We start from the raw sequence: 14210 nt of genomic DNA on the forward strand, positions 1-14210 counted from the left end.
AGCCCACCTTAACTCCGTTATTGAAACTTTAATTAAAGCAGAAATGAAACAAAAATGTTATGCTTCTTGCATTTTAAAAAAGCATACTTGTATAATGGTTACATGTCTAAATTAGCTAAATTAACACCATATGGTTGGCAAAGTATATAAAGCCTTTTAAAGCTGACAGCTAAAGTGATTAAAGAAAGTCTACAGTCTTCCACTTAGAGCTTAAATCACATCTGTGCGCTTTCTATGTTAATTGCAGTACATGCAGAAGTGGATAATAAAGAAATTCCACTTTATTGGTTGTAATTTATATTTATTACCTGATATGAGAAAAAGTCAGCTTTTGTATATTAGCGCTGTAACAATATGTCTGCTCAGAAATGGCATTTAGGCAACAGGCACCGTAGCCAGGCAGAGTATGCCCCTCAGAGTCTGCGGCCTGCTACTGTCGCCTGCAGACCCAGGCCCTTGCTACGCACGCCTTGCAACTATGTTTCACATGCCGCACATGCAAAGTCAATGATGCATTTTTATTTGCCATGTAGGGGTGAGACTCTGGTGGTACTTAGAAAAAAACAGGTGGGAAACTGCTCTTCTGACAGAGATCTCAAGGAACGCGCGCGCAATCTAACAACAATATGGACGAGGCATCGCCACTCTGGGGAAGAGGTTAACTGACGGAATCACAATCCAATTCTCACATAGGCTAGCGCTGGCATAAGTACAGAAGAGTTTCCTTTTTATCAGTAACAGACAGTTGCAGAGCTCGGGACGCCAGTGCTTGCGAAGGAAGCAGTAAAATGAGTCCCAGCGCTGACTCCTCCGGCTCCGGGGACAGAGGCGTCACCCAGGACCCGTTTTCCTTTTTGACTGCACGAATTAATCCGCTCTGCTGAGCAGCCGGTGGCGCTGGTCGTCTCCGCCGGGGAGGGAGAGAGGAGAACGGGCTCCTCGGTGGCTCGGGGTGCAGACTCGGGCCGATTGCATTTCAATCGATGCCCGGCCCGAAGTTGGGCGGGGTGGTGGCGCCTGCAGGCAGCGTCCTTTGTGGACGCAGCTGGCGCCGAGGCCACCCGCGCCCCCACTGCCCGCGCCCGCCGCTCACCTGCACATGATCTCGTGGGTCAGCAGCACGCGACACATCTCCGGGTTCTTGTCCTGGCCCTCGTACACGATGGCCTGCGCGGGGGGGAGGGGGGGGACAAGCAGAGGCGGGGGTTACGCGGCGCCGGCGGCTTGGGCGCCCAGTCGCCCCGGGCGCTGCGGGTCTCCCGGGCGGCAGGTGCACTGCGGGCCAGGGGAGGCGTCACGGCCCAGCCGGGCCACCGTCCCGGCAGAGCCCCCTCCCCGCACCGCCCGCCCCGGGGCGCAGGGCTAGGCCGCGGCCGGCCTGCTCTCCCGGGCGCCCGCAGGGCCTGCGCGGGGCCCGGGGGTCGGGAGGGTGGCGGCCGCGCCGGGGCTGGGTGCTGGAAGTAGGGGTGGGGGGAGGCGGGTAGGGAGGCCCGGGCGCAGGGCGCGAAGGGGCTCGGGGCGCCGGGGCCCCCTCGGCTGGCCGCGCCGGGCCGCGTCCTCGGGCCATTGTCTCGCCGGAGTTCCAGTCTGCGTGCTGCAAACAGCCGGCGCCGAGGAGCCGCGACCGCCGCAGCGGCCGCGCGCCCCGCTCCTCCCGGCCTGCCCGCCCGAGCCAGGTGCCCGCGGTGGGCGGCCGGGCCCGGGGCGCAGCAGCCGCACGTGGCCGCGCCGGGCGCCCCCGGGAGTGCTCAGGGCCCCGGGGCGCCCGGGCCCGCGCGGCCACGTGCTCCTCGCCGGATGATATTTGCAAAGAAAGTGCTAATGGCCAATCTGGTGTTTATTTTGAAACTGCTAACAATGATTTTTCTCGGGTAAAAAGGCAGTGTCTGCGCACACGCTCGGGTGGGTTTTGAGCAGAGGCTCCGCCAGATGGTGCGAAGGCCGAGGTGCGCTCACGACCGCGCGCGGCCCGGCTCCGCCGCCGGGAACCCGAGCCGGGGGCCGCCCGCACCAGCCCCACCGCCGGCCTCGCAGAAAAAGGAAAAAACGGGGGGAAAGGTCACTGGGGGAGGGGCAGGGGGCGGGGGCCGAGAGCCGCAAGTTCCCGGCAGAAAAATTCCACGGAAAGGGGAGGGGAGTCCCCTCTCCAGTTCCCTCCCCCCACGGCACCGAAAATTATCTGGAAATTACTTCCAATCTCCTCGGGCACTTCTCACACTTGCCTCCAGTTCCAGGCGGACAAAGCCCTTTCTCGACAAGGCCCGAGGCTGCCCTCTGGGAAGCGGGAAGGGTCCCCGCGAGCCCCTCCGCCCCAGCCTCCCTCCGGATCCGCTGGGAACCACGGCAGTGATGGGCCGCCTGAGGCTGCGGGGCGCTTGGCCGCGGCAGGCGCCGGCACTTCTCAGAGCCCGGCTTGTCCTCCGATGGATCCCCGTATTTATATTTGATTTATTTTTTATTTTGTAGCACAAACAGAAATCCATAAACTGTCGGTTCAGCGCCATTGACTCTTTGATCAGTTACTGGGCTATTTCTTTCCTTCTCCCCCCCCCCCCATCCCCGTCAGTGAGAGGAGATTAAATGCCTTTATTTTCAGCCCTGTTTATGTTGCAAAGGTGCACGGCTAAATGAACAATGAGAGTACATTGAAAACGAAGCCGCCTCCTCTATGCAAACCAGAGAAACTCACGGCTGCCTGCACCCACCTCTTAATTAGACCACTGCGGTTCCGACAACATTTCGCCCTCCTGTACAAAGGAAATAGACGCACCCTGCCAACCAGCAGCCCCGTTTCGAGGCTTCTCTGAATCCCAGGGAAATAATCACCAAAGGGCACACAGCTGCCTCCATCTTTCTGACAAAGACACTACTTTACCTGTAAGATCGGTTTTACCCTGAGAGAAAACCAAAGTGTTTTTACGCTGCAGACGTTAAAATCCAACGCGCTTGTTGCCTAGGTCAGGACCAACTTTTTAAAGGGGAAGTAAAATCCGAAAAAACTAACTGCTGTGCCGAGAGTGGGAAGCTTGCGTCCTGGGCTGCAGGAAGCACCCAACTCCTGTCCTGCTTGGCTCACCAACCCCTAAAGTTACCATCAAAAACGGAGGTGCTACTTTCTACTTGCATTTCCAAGCCTGAAGCCCACCTCGGACGTCTAGTTTAAATCCATCTGTGCCTAGTGGATTTAATTTTCGCATGGAACTTGCCCCTCCCCCAACACCATTTTAAGAAAAGTGGGGGTGGGGGGAGATCTTTACAACCACTAAACAACAGTACCACCCAGCACAAAACCAGCCAGACTGCACACTGTCAAAAGGCAATGAAGTGCTTTTCTGCACTTAATCACATTACTGATAGCCAACAGTTATCATCGGAAAAGTTGACCAAGACAGGTTAAATAATTTAATAAGGAACTGCTTGTAATTATGTTATTTACAAGGTATGACAGAGGGTGGGAGAGGGGAACAGAGGCAGCTCCCAGAGCAATGGACGGGTGTGGGTGACCCCTGGAGCTGGGAGTTTGAATTATGGAGAGGGGAGGCTGAGAGGTGAAGACGGGCTAGCAGAGAACAAGGTGACTTTTCACCCCAACACATTTCACTTTTAAATCCAGATCAACGTCTCGCGTTACTAGACCATCACACCGGAAAGGGGGGAAAAATGAACTAATCAAGCCCAACTCAATGGGCTTTGGAAAGGACTTAGTTGCCTTTGTTACAGAAAAAAAAAAAATCAATGAAATGATTCCAAGCAGAGAGAGAGAAACATTTAAAGATATACAAGAGGGGGAGCCTCCTGAAATTTCTCTGTCAAATATTAATTACCATAGCTAATTAAGACAGAATTGGATTCCACGCACAAGCCATCTAATAGAGCATATATGTCCTATTGTGATGACAACAGTAACTACTTTACCAATCGCATCGTTTATTCCAATAAATATGGAATTCTCATTAGCATGTCAAGGAAGCCAAGTGGAAAACAAGTCCAGAGACCCATCTGCCCTCCTCTCAACCCCAGGACAACCCAGCTGAACAGTGGAAAGTAGTGTGGAAGCTTAAACTTTCTCACCTGTTTGGTCATTGAATCTATGAGGCGCACATACAGGTCCTGCTCCGTTCTGACTCCTGCAAAAAAAACAGGGATAAATTCTCATCAGGATTTTAGCAAGGGCACCTGGGGCACGGGGCTGCTGCCGCCGGCCGTGATGCAGCAAAACTCAGCCATGCCCTTTAAGAGGCGAAAGGGAACCCCAATCGCTTCCCCTGCTCTGAGTTTCTTTTCGTCATCCGGAACCTCTAAGACTCTTAGGGTTTGCACTGGAAGGTGCAACAAATTTGCCAGGCTGCGAGCAGGCCCGGTGGCTGCACCGGGTGGGCCCATGTGGTCATTTATTTTTAGAAAACAGAAAGCATGAAATGGAAACTGAGTGAGAGTTTGAACTCTTTCTAGTGTCTCTCGAGGATTTTTTTTTTTTTTTCAAAAACTCGTGCACAGGAAGTCAGTTCCGCTCCGCTTATGGAGCTGCCCCCATCTCCATAATTAACATTAATTTGCAAAATTGAAAAAAGTCACTTAAAAGTGATGTCCTCCTGAAGCCCCATATCGATCCCCCTTTTTACTTTCTGCTTCGAGCCCCACCGGTTAATCATGTGAAGTGCCATCGACTTATTGATCGTTTATGTTTTGTTTTCCTTCTATGCCACGAGAAGATTTCGTGTTTACATCCGTGTCATTTTAATCTCGCAATCTTTGTGTCCGTTAGCCGTCTCGGGAAAGGAGGGCGAGCCCGGGCGGGGCGGGCGGCGGCGGCGGCGGCCACTTACCGTTGCTATACAGCAACTGCAGTTTATAGTGGATGCCGTTGTTGGTTTTCTCGTTGTTGGGCTCCTGAAAGTAACGATAAATAATTGCGTTTAGTGCGATCGGCGTCCGGCGCGGCCACCGCGCTCGGTCCCCCTGCGCCACCGAGGCCCCGCGGCCTCACACATGGCAGGACTCGTAGCTGGGAGCGGCGCGGTGATGTCACTTTCCCGCTGGAAGCCCAGCGTCCTCCTCGCCCCGAGCGAGTCCGGGGGCGCGCAGAAGTTGCGCAGCCCCTCGGCGGTGGCCCGGGCGGCCGCACGTGGCGGCGGCGGGGGCGCCTCGCCGAGCGGTCCCCGCCGCCGAGGGGGGCACGCGGGGCCACCGCGCGCGGGCACCGCCCGCCTCCCACTTGTAGAAAGGTGGAAGGTGTGATGGTGTGCGGGCACTTACTTTCTCTTTCTCCACGAAGTCCACAAAAGCGGTCCTTTCGATCTCCACCGGCTGCCCCTGCCTGTCGTAGAGCGCCAGCACGAAGTGGAAGAAATTGGACTTCCGGAGGTTGGAGGGCGGCTGCTTCTCGAAGTGCGCCCGCGCCAGCCCCACGCCGCTGCGGGAGGAAAGGGACAGCGGCCCGGTGAGGAGCGCGGCGGCCGGGGCCGGGGCCGGGGCGCGCGGGGGCGGCCGGTACGTACCTCTGCGCGGCCGTGTTGGCGTCCACCACCCCCGCCGTGTGCATCCACGAGCGCACCGGGTTCATGCCGCTGCCCAGCGGCTCCTCCTTCATGGTCGTCCCCCCGCGCGGAATATTCTCCTGAATCCCAAACATGAAAACTGCTGGCGGCGGCCGCAGCTCCCGGCCGAAAGCGCTTCCGCGAGCAGCGGCGCTCGGGGCTCGGCGGCAGGCGGCTACCCTGGCCGCGCTCGCCCTGCTCGGCGCCTGCGGTCCGGCCCCGCCGCCGGCTTCAGCCCGTCCCGGGCAGGCGCCACATACACCAGCGGCCGGGGCGCTCCGGACGGCCGGGGGGGCGCGGAGGCGGCTACACCGGCGGCTACACCGGCGGCGGCGGCGCTTCGGAGGAGCAGGACGCGGTGGCCGCGGCGGCGGTTGTTGTTGTTGTTGTTGTTTGCAGGCGCGCTCAACGTGGTGTCATCCTAGCCAGGCGGCGTCCGCGGCTGCAGGACACTGCGGGATCGCCCGCTTCTGGCGCGGCCCGCCTGCTCCAAAGACAAATAAACGGGGCAGTGAGTGCCGCGGCGCAGTCCCGGGCGCAGGCGGGGCGCGGCGGGGCCTGGAGCGGCGCGCGCAGCGGACGGAGGCGCACAAAACTCAGCCCTCTCTCCCCGAGGAATGGACCCTTTCCCGGGAGCCAAAACTCGAAGCCCCCGGGAGCGGCGCTGTCAGAGGGTGACGTCGGGGGGCGGCGCCTGCGCCATATATGGGAGCGGCCGCCCCTCGCCGCGCCCCTCGCCGCCGCCGCCGCCGCCGCCGCCGCGCTCGCTGACTGACTGCCTGACGGCGCCGCGAGCCGGCCCGAGCCCCGCGAGCCCCGCGAGCCCCGCCGCCACCGAGCGCCACCGCGCGCCGCCGCCGCCGCCCCCGGCCGCGCTCCGCGGCTCCTCGCGCCCACCCGCGGCCCGGGAAGTTCCCGCTCGCCCAAATAAAGCTCGAAATGAAACAAACAGCCAGTGCACAATCGCTGCTTGGCCCCCCAATACCTCCTCCCCAAATCGGCCGCACGGTCCAAACACTGTAGGGAGGAGGGGGTGAAGTGCCGAGGCGCCCCAAGTTGCCCAAATGCACGCAGTACACGCCACGGGGCCTCAGCGCGCCTTGGGGCGGCCCGAAGGGACAAGTGGGTAGAGGCGGGCAGGCCGCAGGGAGGGGGCTGCAGGGGCCAGCCTCCGAGTGGGGACGGCAGGGGGGGGGGGGCGGAGGGGGGAGGAAGGTAGGTGGGGGCGGATGGAGAGGGCAGGGCTCCCTCGCCAAGGCGGGGCGCGCAGCTCAGCCTGGTTTCTAAACAGACCTCAGGCTGCTGGGGGGCCGGTCTGCCCCCGTCTGGGCCTCGCCGGGCGCCGGTGTTTCCTGCCCCGGCGGAGGCCGCCGAGTGCCGGGCTGAGGACCCACGTCGGAGGCGGGCTCTGCCAGATGCTCTGTCTTTCCCGGCGGCCACGGGAGACCCCGTCCCCCGGCCTGTGCTTAACCGCGGCGAGTGACAAAGAAGGCTCGGGGCTCTCCGGACGGACAGGAAGCGCGCCCGGCCTCTCCGGCGACCCGGAGCCGGGTGTCCGGCTGCGCGCCCTGCGCCGTAGCCAGACCTCCCCGGCGCCAGCCTCTCTAAAAGCCGAGCGGACGCCGCGGGCGCCCGGGTCCTGCCCTCAGTGCCGCCGGGCCCGGGTGAGCGCGCGGCGCGTAGCTTCCCGACCTGGTTTCGAGGAATCGGGAGGGCAACAGGGCACGGGCAGCGCGTGGGCCCGGCGGCCGAGCTCCTGCCGCGGGGACTCGGCACCCAGGCGCACTGCCCGCCCAAAGGACGTCTGCACGACCAGGAGCAGAGACCCAGGGGGCTACCAGGAGCTGTCCCGGCACTTCCCAGCCGAGAGAAATCAGGCCCTTTCGATTAAAACAAAACCAAAACAGGTCTCAGGGTGTAAGTGTGTCGCAGGGCCCCCTCTCCCCGCCCGGTATGGGGTGGCACTCCCTTTTCCCATGAATTGGCAGTGTGTGTACGTTAATATTTTAATTAATCGGGAAAAAATCGAAGTCCGATTTACGTTATCTGGGGACCCCCACGCTTCTTGGAAGGGGTGAGAAAAAAAAAAAAAGATGTGTTGGAAAGCAATCTATTTTGCTGGTGTTGGGGGTTAATGACTATTGCCAAAGATAAGTGAATTATCAAAGCTGTTGCGCCAGTCCTATCTCAAAATCCATTACGGTGCCGGCCGTCTAATTAAATACGTAAGTATAATAAAATCATATTTTATGACTATTTGAGGGTAATGAGATTAGTCTTTAGAAGCGATCGCCACATATTAAAGATGCCACTGTCTATAGAATGTTAATAACCTTAAATCAAAGTGTATGGAAACTATTCACGATAAATTAAAAGAAAATTTCTGTATTCCTAATAAGCCCAGAGCTTTCCACCCACATCAGACTGAGTGGAGAAAGGAACACCTTCTTCGTGGAGGCACAACGCAAAATAAAGTTGGCCATAGGTGGAGGGTGGGGTGGAGAAATTGCTTTGTCTCTGCGTGTTTAGCTGCTTCGGGGGGCTCACGCAGGGCGAGCGGCAGGCGAGTGTTATTGTCAGAATATGCAAAGTGCCTTTTCGGGGAAAGATGAAGTTGGAAATAGGAAACAATGCTTCCTTTGTACCACACTTCCTAAAATGCCCAGCCTGCCTTGGAGGTGCCCCCTTCCTTGCGCTAACGAAAGTATCATGCTTAAAATCATTTACAGTATCTTTAATTCAGATTACACGCGCCAAGGCGATTTAAATCTGATTACCAAATTAGAAGGTTTAAAAACAAATCCTTCTAAATCTGATACTGTTGACTAAAGAGGGGAAAGGAGTTCTATAAGCCCATCACATAAGGTAACGATCCTGCCCCAGAAAGAAAAGGGGTTTTAAACCTTTTTGACAGCAAATGCAGCTGCCCCAGTATTTTGGACGATATTAAGGGAAAATGAATGCAAATCTGTGTTCAGCAGCCATCTGGCCCGAAATGGGGGAATCAGCTGCTCTCACAACAGGCTCGGAGGCTGAATCCATTTCAGCTCATTTTCTAGATCATCTGGTCCCGCACCCAAAGCGTGGAAAATACGGTCTTTATCATTCACCAACTTTATCTTTTTTGTCACTCAACTGCTGGCTCCGAGCTGCGGGCACAAGGGCCGCCCGACCGGGCCGGGTCTCCACACGGGCCTGCTGGGGAGCAGCCTGGCAGGGCAGCCCCTCGGCCCCCACCTCACCCCACCCCAGAGTTTTGCGTTAATGGAGGGGAAGAAGCAGCGGAGAGGAGCGAGGGCCGAAGCACAGGGCTGGGGAGGAGGACGGGACTGCAGGTCAAGTCCTGGGCGCCCTGGGAGATGCTGGGAGAGGTCCCCGCGCCAGCCTCCTCCCCCTGGAGTCCCGCTCCCGTCTCTCTCGCTTCCTGGGGAACTAGGGGCGCCCAGCACCCAGGCAGGGAAAGCGGGGGTGGGGAGCGGGGCGAGTGGGGGGGGCGGGGAGCGGAGAGACAGGCTGACACTTTGGAAGTTGCGCAGGCCGGGCCGCTGCTCCAGCCTCCGCTCACAGGGAGCTCCCGGGGGCCAGACGGGCGCCCAGGGGCCGGGCCGGGCGGGGCCTGACCTTCGTTGGGAACCCCGCGGGCCGAGACGGCGACGCCGACCGCTCAGGGCCCCGCGCTCAACGCGATTTGCACGGGTGGCCCTTGCGCCGCCGCCGCCTCTCCGCCGCCGCCTCCTCCTCCTCGGAGGGTGGGAAGTATTCCTTTTGTGCGGATTTACGGGGAGAGGCTTCAATGAGCCCCCTCACATTTGCATTTAAATAGCGGCATCAAGCGCTTCGCGTGCCACACACCAGTGGGCTCCCAGATGTCACGCCGGAGTCAGTCAGATGGCCAGTGCCCAGCTGTCCTCCCCACGTCGTGCCGGAGCAGGCAGTGACCTTAAAGAGACAGCGCCCGCCGCCCCTGGAGCCCTGTTGGGGAAGCGGCGTGCAGAGCGCAGGGCAGAGGCGGCGCTTGGCCGCTGACCCGCGGCACCACCAGAGGCCGAGCCGGGCGGTACGACCCGGCGGCGTCCGCACCCAGGCCCAGCCCGGCCACCCTGCTGGCCCTGCAGTGCCCAGTGGCCCGGCCGCCGCGCGCCTCCAAGCCCCTCCGCGTGCGCCCATTACCCACTCGGGGAGGGCGAGGGGCCGTTCCCCGCGCACCAGGCGTGAGCGTCCCCCTTGTACCTCCCCAGTCCCAGGGCCTCCACTGCTGCGTGGTGCAAGGCCAGGAGAGCGAGAGGCGGGCTGGTGCCAGCCTCAAGAGTCATCCAGAAACTTGGGCCAAGTCGGGGTCCCAGGGAGTAAGGCCAGCCACGGCGCCCGCTCTGGCCCAACGTTCAGGCTACTTTGTGAATGCCCTATCTCGCTCGCGGCCCGGCCCGGGGAGCCAGCCGACCCTCCCTACCAGCCTTCCAAAGAGCAGTAAACTGCATTTCCGGCGTTGAGAAGCCCGGGCAGGGGGTGTTCCTGGAAACCGAGCCCCCTGAGGGATCGGGGGCGCGCGGGCGCGTCCAGGCGTGGCGCCCTCGAAGGGCTCGTGGCCTCAGGCCCAGGCTGAGAGGCCTGCCACTCAGCCCTCGAGAAAGGGTGAGAAGCCAATGCGCCAAAGCCCCAGCGGTTCGCGTTCCCGCCGCCAGTGCGAGTTGCAGGCACGGCCCGCCCCCACGTCCTCCGCGCCTGGGGGGTCACGCTCAGCCTGCGCTGGCTACCTGGCCGCCAGCCCCACTCCGGCCCGGGACTCAGGACCCGGCGCTGCGCACAGGCGGGGGCCAGGGAAAGAACCAGAAATTAGAGAGCCTGGCAGACCTTGGGCCCCGGCGGGAAGGAGGCCACACAGGGGCCCGAAGGGCCGAGAATAGGGAAATCCTGGGAAGGCACACCTAGAAAGTCCCGTGAACTGCAAGGTAGGGTGGAACAGCCAGGCACCCGCAAACCCTGCCCACCTCGGGTCAGTGTGTCGAGGCCCCTGAGTGCCTCCAGGGTTTGGCTTTGTGCCGCTGGGTCCAGCTCACCGATGGGCTGCGGGAGGCCGGGGAGGCAAGGGCTCTGGTGTCCGGTCACCCGAACCTATTAAACTGCGTATAAATGGGGCCGGACCAGGTCCGGGTGGGTTTTCCAGGCCAGAGAGAGCGCCTTCGCCACCTCGGGGCAGAGATGGAAGCGACGGGGCTCTCAGGAGTCAGGTGGCGAACTGAACCCAAGCCAGGCGGGCGTCCCGCCTGCCCTCCCAGGCAAGTAACTGGGCACCTCGCCCAGGATGCACGGGGCGCACCAACGGGCTCCTCTGCCCTCTGCTACAAAGCAGGGAGGCCTGACAAGATCCACAGGTAAAAAGTGAACACTGCAGGGTCTCAGCCCCCAGTTCTCTGCATCATCACCCCTCCCAACGCCTCATCCTGTAAGGTTAAGGTTAGCAAAGCCCGACCCACCCCCCGAGTACCCTAAGAGGCTCAATTCTCCAAGCTGGAATATGCAGGCGCCTCTTGTCTAAGCGGCCAAGTTTGACAAACAGCGCCTCCTGGGGTGGGGAGAGCAGTGTCGCTGCACAGCCGAGAGCCACGCCGCCGAGGCTTCCACCTACCCCAGGGCAGGTGGCTGCCGAGGCTCCCTGCCCAGCCTAACAGCTGCGCTGCAGCTCCTGCACGTCCCGCGCACCTAGGCCTCGCTGACCCCGTGACCCCAAGAGCGCACAGAAATGTCCACCCAAAGCCTGGTCCTAACTGCCGCCCACGTGTGTCTGCAAAATCCAGGCCAAGCCCGGCGCCGGCAACAAGGCCAGGGCAGTGAGCGCCGCGCCCACGCCGTCGCTGGCGAGAAACGTGCGCCCCAAGTGCCCAGTCCCGCGGGAGACAGCGGACGCGCCGCGGAATTCGCTCGACCCTCTCCCTGGAAATCCCAGGGCTCTCCAAGGTGGGCATAAAACGCCAGGGCGCAACTCGATTCCCGCAGCATGCGAAATTAGAAAGGAAACAGTTAATTATTGTCTCCTTGTCCTAACTTTTCTCTGGTTCCTTCTGTCACTTTGGCTGGCCCCACCATTCTGAATCTGCCCTGGGGGCTCTTCAGCCAGAGTGAGAATCCCAAATCAAACACTCGCATTCTTCGAGCTGGGCTTCTCCCAAGGCACCTAGCAGCCTTAAAGGTTGCCTCTCTGCGAAAAGCTTGGGAGAAGCACCTGAGCTGGGAAAGACAGTTGGCGTGTGGCGCGGTCCCTGGGACCCGAAAAGGCGCAGCGGTTTAACAACGAGCTGTTGTTTCCGGAGCTGCGTTCAGCGGCGCCCTAAGGCAGTCGGGCAGGATGCGCCAGAGCCAGCGCCCCGGACGCGGCTTCCGCGCCCACCCGCCCCCGCCAGTTTACAAAGCAAACTTTCCCCTGAGTAGTTTCTAGATCGAACGGCGCACAGAGTGCGCCAATCAACACCTAAACAGACCCAAACTGTAGAAACACGGATCGATCAGATAATTTCAAATATTATAATTGGCTTTAATTAAACACACTGCGTTCTAATTAACTCTGAAATTTTAGCATGCTTTGGGACACTGGTGTCTGATTTGATATTGTCAGTCCAGATGTCCTAATAAAATTCAATCCTCCACTCAAGACTTCAATATTCACTAAGAACAAAATGCAAATTAAATGTAAAACCTAAAGTATCGCCAAAGGTATAATCAAGAAAGGTGTCTCAAAACTTCGCACTTTTTATTACGCAGTAGTTAAAAAATGCAGATTACATGCTAACAAGACCTCTCCAGCACACCATAAATCTTAACTCTTTCCTGGGAGGGGGTGGAGGGCCCCGCCACCGGCTTAAACGTAAAGGAAGGGGTAACCAGACCCCAGGACAGAATTGAATGCCCTCATCTGAAAGCTAAGGGAGCGCAAAAAGTTTGCCAGTGAAATTCTGGTTTGAAACGGGTTTGCCAAAACGGGCAAAGGAGTTGGGGGGCTAGAGAGCCAAGGGGTGGGGGTGGGGTGGACGGCCGGGCACGGGGACTGACGTCCTCCTCAGCAGCGACACTCGCCCACCCCTCGGCTGCACCTTAACCGGGTGTGGACGCATCCGTTCCTGTGCGCAAAAATGCGTTGGTTGGTGGGGGACAGCTGCCGGGCCTGGTCAGCCCGCCCGGGGAATTACCTCGGCTGTAGGGACTGCGACGAAGAGGCTGCGAAGAGGAAGGGAGAGCACACTGCCCTTGGACAGAAATGTGTCAAGTCCTCCTTCCCTTCGCGCCTGCACAAACCCTTTAGCCCACGTCCGCGCGACTTCTAAGGGATCCGAGCTGGCGCACGGTACCCGGCGGCGCGCGGCAGAGGGATGGCCCCTCCCGGTGAGCCGGGCGCAGGCCGTGCAGGGGGTGCGCCTTTGGTGACACATTTGGCCGCGCTGTGATTCTTTACCAGTCCGAGGGTCTGCTAAATTTACAGCCCAGAATGAGCCCTGTGAAAAGGAAGCTATTCCCACATTAAACATGTGTATGTTTTCCATACTAATGGAGTCACTTAAAGCTGTTGCTAATTTAACTTTGTAAAAAGGCCACACTGTGGAAATTTGCATTTTCTTTAGGATATTGAAATGAAGAGAAAACTGCTGGGCGGCGAGGCTGCCCAGGGCATAGCTAGGGGCCATGCAGAAATAAAAACAGATAAAGAAAAGAAGAAAGAAAGAAACCCGCTTCTCTTCTAGACTATTAATAAGCAATTTGTCCCGCTGAAATTTACATTGCAAAGCGGAGCGCGCCGGCAGCCGAGGCGGCAGGGCTGGCGCGGGCTCGGGCGGTGCACCCCGCGCGGGGCTCGGGCAGCCTCTGGGCCGCCCCGGCCGCCCCCGGGGGTGATCTATGGGCAGCTTTGAACCTGGCATCCTCGCCGCCGCATCGCCGACCCTCGCCCGCACCCACGCGTGTCTGCGCGCCAGTGCCGCGCCTGGGCCGCGCGGCCGGAGAGCGAGGACGGGGGCTGCGCGGTGGCCACCAGGCCTGCCGCAGCCAGGTTGGGGTCTCTCGAGGGGAGCCCCTCCGCTCGCACGAACGTCCGGGACCCACGGACTCCCGTCCGCCCCAAAATGCTGCCCAGGCCGTAAATTTAAAATGCCAACAAAACGCTTGATTTATTATTATTATTTCTTTCTTCCCGCCGGGCCGCGCCGCCCGGGTCCAAGTGAACTGCAAGTGCGGCGCCCCGCGCTCCGCGCCCGCCCCGCGCCCCCGCCCGCGCCCCCGCCCGCGCGCGCCCGGCGCCGCGCGGCTCCCGAGCCTAGCGTGGGGCCAGGGCGCCATCTACGGGCGCCGCCGCGGCTCCGGCTCGCCTCCCGGAGCCCGCTCCTCCTCCCGCCGCCCGCGCTCGCCCCGCGCCGGCTCCGCCAGGCCTGCCACTTACCGCAATTACGCGACGCTCCCCGTGCCGATCTGCTTAGGAAACACGGGCTGCTAGTTAGGCGAACTTTTAAGCGCCGTGGCAAAACTTTCGAAAGGAAGGCGCCCTCCTGCCTCGGATGTTTGGGCACGATTCAGAGATACGAAATGCAGAGATAATGCAATTTGATTTGTTAGTCTAACTCTGCGATTTGAGACTCGATGTCCCCAAAGACCAGGCGAGCTTCCCCCCCTTTATTTATTTTTATTAAAACA

The 14210-nt window shown here is 59.9% G+C and overlaps 1 protein-coding gene across 11 annotated transcripts in view; it reads right to left on the bottom strand.

Annotated features, from left to right (window-relative positions):
- Nucleotides 1–13975, bottom strand: part of EBF3 (EBF transcription factor 3) — a 126272-nt gene extending 112297 nt beyond the window's left edge. For 5 of the 11 annotated variants that reach the window (XM_058698148.1, XM_058698144.1, XM_058698149.1 and 2 more), the window contains exons 1-5: nucleotides 5499–6163; nucleotides 5257–5413; nucleotides 4827–4890; nucleotides 4072–4127; nucleotides 1094–1167 (exon numbers count right to left, since the gene is read on the bottom strand). In XM_058698148.1, the coding sequence (XP_058554131.1) occupies nucleotides 1094–1167; nucleotides 4072–4127; nucleotides 4827–4890; nucleotides 5257–5413; nucleotides 5499–5632 (485 nt within the window). In that variant the 5' untranslated portion in view covers nucleotides 5633–6163. Of the gene's footprint in view, nucleotides 1–1093; nucleotides 1168–4071; nucleotides 4128–4826; nucleotides 4891–5256; nucleotides 5414–5498; nucleotides 6167–13959 lie in introns of those variants that run through there. The other 6 variants (XM_058698150.1, XM_058698147.1, XM_058698142.1 and 3 more) reach the window with 5 other exon arrangements.
- Between the last annotated feature and the right edge of the window lie 235 nt (nucleotides 13976–14210).

The sequence above is a fragment of the Neofelis nebulosa genome, chromosome 13 (genome assembly GCF_028018385.1).
Source record: "Neofelis nebulosa isolate mNeoNeb1 chromosome 13, mNeoNeb1.pri, whole genome shotgun sequence".
Classification (NCBI taxonomy): Eukaryota; Metazoa; Chordata; class Mammalia; order Carnivora; family Felidae; genus Neofelis; species Neofelis nebulosa.